We start from the raw sequence: 5,804 nt of genomic DNA, 5'->3' as shown, positions 1-5,804 counted from the left end.
ATGAGAAATTTCCTGGCAGCGAGAACAATTAATCAGTGGAACTGCTTGCCTCCAGAAGTGGTGCATGCTCCAACAATGGAGATTTTTTAAAGAAGAGACTGGACAGCCATTTGTCTAGAATGATATAAGGTCTCTTGTTTGAGCAGGGGGTTGGGCTAGATGACCTCCAAGGTCACCTTCAGTTCTAAAATTCTATGAATCTTCATAGCTGCCGTCTTGACTTTTTGACCAACCGGTGTGGACATCTCCTCGATCAGGCCATGCAGATGTCTCCCAAAAGCCAGGTACCAAAACAGCTGGAGAAGACAGCCTGACGTCAGCTGATTAGAGTCAAAAGTCTATTGTTTCTTCTTTTCTTGTATCATGGCTGACAGCTACCAAATTTCAGCGTAGAGCAAGACATATCTCAGGCTCAGGAGAGTCTTTCCACAAACTTTTACAAGGGATAAAAGATACCGTCCCAATCTCCGAACTATCACTTGGTGGACCTCCATCACCTTTGCTTGATGTTGTACAGTAAGTATCTGGTAGATGGATGCATATCACTCAAAAATCCCAGGGCTGTAAAATTAGACTGAGAAGTTTAGGATAGAATAGAATAGAATAGAATAGAATAGAATAGAATAGAATAGAATAGAATAGAATACAATAGAATAGAATACAATAGAATAGAATAGGAATAGGAATAGAAAATATGGAATAGAATAGAATAGAATAGAATAGAATAGAATAGAATATGGAATGGAGAACAGAATAGAATAGAATAGAATAGAATAGAATAGAATAGAATAGAATAGAATAGAATAGAATAGAATAGGAGTTGGAAGGGACCTTGGAGGTCTACTAGTCCAACCCCCTGCTCAAGCAGGAAACCCTATGCCATTTCAGACAAATGGCTGTCCAGTCTCTTCTTAAAAACTTCCAGTGTTGGAGCATTCATAGCTTCTGGAGGTAGGTGGTTCCACTGGTTAATTGTCCTCACTGTCAGGAAATTTCTCCTTAATTCCAGGTTGCTTCTCTCTTTGATTAGTTTCCATCCGTTGCTTCTTCTCCTGCCTTCAGGTGCTTCGGAGAATAGGTTGACCCCCTCTTCTTTGTGGCAGCCCCTGAGATATTGTCACCCCTCGTCCTTCTCTTCATTAAACTAGACATACCCAATTCCAGCAACTGTTCTTTATCATGTTTTAGCCTCCAGTCCCCTGATCATCTTTGTTGCTCTTCTCAGCACTTTCTAGAGTCTCAACATCTTTTTTACAATGTGGTGACCAAAACTGGATGCCGTTATTCTAGGTTTTACTATTACTAAGGCTTTATAGAGTGGTATTAGTGCCTCATGTGATCTTGACTGAATCCCTTTGTTAACGCAATTTAGGATTGAATTGGCTTTTTATCACGTTCCAACTCTTTCAAGTCCATTTCTGAATTGTTAAGCACTTGCATTTGGTGTACATGATCTTATCAGAAGCATTTTTCTGTAATTACGTGTCTTTTAATAACCATTTTCCTGAATGTATAACGTTTTCAGTTATTTCCATTTGGGCTTTAATTGGAGAAGACGCCGACAAGATCCTGGGAATTGTAGACGGTCCCAAATCGCTCAGGAATTTGAATCCAACTCAAGCTGGATTGAGTTGCGATCCGAATTTGAACACCCACACACACATACCCACAAACCCTAAGCACAACCTGTGGACATTTCCTTACCTAAATCCCCTTCAGGGCAATTTTAAACCAGGGGCTTCTATATTTGCCTTGAAAAAAATGGTCCAGAAAAATTCTTCCTCCGTGTTTACGTCTTCAAGGAAGCTCCATTAATTGGACGACATTGTATTTTTCGTGTTGAAACTGGGCATTTCCTGCTCAAAATCGTAACCTTTGAGACAGCCCTGCTCAACCCTAGGCCAGTGGAGAAATAAAAACTTTTAACACTCATTTAGATTATTGTTTGACTTCAGATGTTGGCTTATCTGTGACTAATTCGCAGAGAAGTAAGTAGAAAACAGCTACTGGACCAGTTTTTATTTCCATCTCTGTTCAGACAGAAGAAGGGGAGGGCCTTAAGCCTTCATCCCAGTGGACGTTGGACCAGCAACTCCCATCAACTCTAGCCAGGATGGCTAATAACAGGGTTGATGAGAGAGATGCAACTCAACATCTGGAAGGCTGCCAACTCCTAGTCCAGGGGTAGGCAACCTGGGCTCTTTTATGACTCATGGACTTCAACTCCCAGAATTCCTGAGTCAGGAATTCTGGGAGTTGAAGTCCATGAGTCATAAAAGAGCCCAGGTTGCCTACCCCCCGTCCTAGTCCTTTCCAATCCTTCTCCCATTCTAATCCCTACAATTCCAAGGTCCTTCCATACTTCCAAAAACTAAACGGACAGCAAGTTGCATGCACAGAAGACAGGCGAAATATCCTGTAAAACGATAAAAATAATAATAATGGGGAAATCGCAGGTTCCCTTAAAATGCTTCTGCAGGGCTGGGTTTCCAAACATACCGTGATACGTTCTCTGTGAACAACACAACACTCGCTTTGCGCATACATGGTCCTAGCTCTGAGTCATCCAGATCGTGGCTGTCCCAAAGATGCTTTTGCAAAAGGCAACTGGACTTTCTTGTTTTTTCTCTGAAGATGTTTCGCTTCTCCTCCAAGAAGCTTCTTCGGCTCTGAATGGATGGTGGGGAAGGGAAGGATTTATACTCCTTGCAGACGGCTGGTCATTTGCCTTCTTTTAGAGAGTCGTTGAGGCCACCTGGAGGTTTATCTCTGTGCCCTCAAGGTCACCTTACTGGTGCAAATGGGTCTGGAGCCTTGTTTGGAACTGCTAACAACACCATCTATCTCCAGTGCACAACACAGTCCTTTCAACAGTTCCATGAAGGCTCCACACCCATTTGCACCACTCAGGTGATCCTGAAGACACAGATAAACCTCCAAGTGGCCTCAACGACCCTCTAAAAGAATGCAAATGACCAGCTGTCTGCAAGGAGTATAAATCCTTCCATTCCCTACCTTCCAGTCAGAGCGGAAGAAGCTTCCTGCAGGAGAAGCAAAACGTCTTCAAAGGCAAAACAAGAACGTCCAGTTGCTTCCTGAAAAAAGCACCTTTGGGACCAAATCCTAACTTATAATCCCCGGCATTTCCCACCAGGTGGGTTTCCTCCAGTGAGGAAATCCCCTTTCTCTGTATCCGCCATCCCCCTCAAAAAAACGGTCCTTTTCAGATGGATGATGCAGTCCTGGCTAAACAGAGCAGCGACCTAAAACCGCTTCAGAAATTGTCTGGGCTCTTTTGCCGTTGATCCAAGCGACTTTTTTTAACAGTTCCAATTTGTCCCCAACGTTGTTTTGCTGCTTATTTACAAGGCGTTAAAAGAGAAAGCAATTCTGAAAATGTGTACAGTGGATTGTGAAGTCTTTTCTCTCTCTCTCCTTTTTTGTAATGTTCAACGATTGCGCATGAATGGACCAGCACACACAGGATGGCCTCCTAATAAAAGAGAGGTGATATTTTCCTGTTTGCAACCACGAGGGAATTCTCCTTCGGTTGGCTTCTGCTGTTAACTTTTCTTTGCCTTACAGTTAAGTACCTTTTTGTAACTTCCTGGATTGAAATAACATTTCGGTGAGAAGCTGCGCCAAGAATCCTACCGCAATTTCCTGCAGTGCTGAACAACAGGTGGAGGCTGGACCGATATTGTTAACATTCCAAGAGATGTAGGCAAGAAAAAAGATTTCCAGATCCTATTTTAAGGGAGGGAGGGATCTGTGTGTCCCCAAACTGAGTCCAGATCTGATCACTAAGCTCCTCATTCCAGGCCTCTCCCACTAAATCACTTTGTCCATGTTTTTATTCCCACTGGATAGCCCTCCTCACGTTTATTGTGCTGGAAAGAAAGGCAGTACCGAAAACTCAAGGAAAAACCGTGCATCTTGTTTTTAATGTTTGCACGTTGTGACTCGGGCTGGTGAAAGCCTGCTTCCTTTCCTGTTTTTTTTTGCTTGTTCTAGGAAATCTTGGTGTGTTTGCAATTTCTATCCCATCCGGATACAAAAGGGGAGAGGGTGATTGTCCGGTGTCGTAAAAACAATCAAAGCCCTAATTGCATTTTGACGCTGACGGTTGAAGGACATTCTTTACTTCTGGGGAATTTTAGGATGCAGAGAGAGAGAGAATCCTTCGAAAGGAAAGCTTGGATCAATGTTCTATTTCACATAATTTGCCGGAGGGGGTCTCAGCATGAGCCCCTCCCCACAATTCGAGGGTTAAGGAGGGATCGGCTTTCCGTGTCTGTCGGAACAGGCCTAGGCAAACCACCTCTGAAAGCAGAAGAAGGCTTAAGCTGTTCGGGACAGAGCGACGCATGAGGCAAACATCTCTTTTTACAATTATCTGGCACGCAAAATGTGCTTTCCAGGCTGGCGTTGCTATGCCGCTTTCTGACTTGCAGCAACTGCAGGAAAAGCCTTGCCGTGTAAACGTCCAGATCTCCGTTTTCTCGACTAGATGCAGAATCTCTCTGGAAACTCAAGGGCTCAGTGCCTTTCCTGGAAGGACTCCTTCGTTGGCAAACTTTGTGGTGGGATGGAGTCTCACAAGCTGACTTTGCCTCGGGTGATGGAGAAACGGCAAGTTGCTCCTTCTGATGGACCAGAAGACGAGATGTTTACAAGATCGGAAGGCCAGGAAAAGAACGTATATGGTGGTTGGAGGGTCTCTTATCAGGTGGAGGGGTTTCTTCAGCTCCCTCTGTCTCTCCATCCTGATTCATGACATACTAGGAGTTGGAGAGAGAGGGAGAAAGTTAGGCGGAGTTAATACTTCCAGACCACAAGCTACTACTATGTTTCCCTGAAAATAATAATAATAATAATAATAATAATAATAATAATAATAATAATAATAATAATAATAATAATGATGATGATGATGATGATGATGATGATGATGATGATGATGAAGTTGGAAGGGACCTTGGAGGACATCTAGTCATTTGAAGGCAGGACAAGAAGCAACGGGTGGAAACTAAGCAAGGAGAGATGCAACCTAGAACTAAGGAGAAACTTCCTGACAGTGAGAACAATTAACCAGTGGAACAACCTGCCTCCAGAAGCGGTGAATGCTCCAACACTGGAGGTTTTTAAGAAGAGACTGGACAGCCATTTGTCCGAAATGGTATAGGGTTTCCTGCCTGAGCAGGGGGTTGGACTAGATGACCTCAAAGGTCCCTTCCAACTTTACTATTATTATTATTATATCTTGGTTCTTAACTCAGGGTACGAGATTGTAATCTTTTAAAAGCAACACTCATGCCCAAACTTAAAGAGATGGTTTCATTAAAAAGGGCAAAGCACAAAAATTAAAACAGAAGGCGTTCTTAAAAATAACAAATTTAAAAAAAAAAGACGTGCATTTTAATTAAAAACACATCCCAAACCTTGTTTCCTGAACTTCTGACGGAACAGCAGTCCTGTTTTGGAAGTTAGACAAAGTATTGAGAAATGTTAGAAAATGCGTTTATTTGATTTTATTTATTTTTGGAAATGCCAGTTGACTCTGGGCTGCCCAGGATATTTTGAGTCCTCCGGCAGAGAACCTAATGATGCCCCCCCCCACACACACACACTGCTTTGAAGTGGTGAGTTATTTGGCCACATGGCAGAAATAGTATAGAACAGGCAACCTTGGGACTTTTATGACTCGTGGACTTCAACTCCCAGAATTCCTGAGCCAGCATGGGGGAACTATGGCTCTCTTGATGACTCGTGGACTTCAACTCCCAGAATTCCTGAGCCAGCAT

At 43.1% G+C, this 5,804-nt stretch overlaps 1 protein-coding gene across 1 annotated transcript in view; it reads right to left on the bottom strand.

Moving 5' to 3' along the window:
• Nucleotides 1-374: 374 nt before the first annotated feature.
• Nucleotides 375-5,804, bottom strand: part of ATCAY (ATCAY kinesin light chain interacting caytaxin) — a 33,262-nt gene continuing 27,832 nt past the window's right edge. Inside the window, exon 10 of the mRNA XM_029285930.1 lies at nt 375-433. Coding sequence (XP_029141763.1) covers nt 375-433 — 59 coding nt within the window. The remainder of the gene's footprint in view (nt 434-5,804) is intronic.

The sequence above is a fragment of the Protobothrops mucrosquamatus genome, unplaced genomic scaffold (assembly GCF_001527695.2).
Source record: "Protobothrops mucrosquamatus isolate PMUCROS unplaced genomic scaffold, P.Mucros_1.0 scaffold2543, whole genome shotgun sequence".
Classification (NCBI taxonomy): Eukaryota; Metazoa; Chordata; class Lepidosauria; order Squamata; family Viperidae; genus Protobothrops; species Protobothrops mucrosquamatus.
This window is presented reverse-complemented; position numbering and strand designations above follow the sequence as displayed.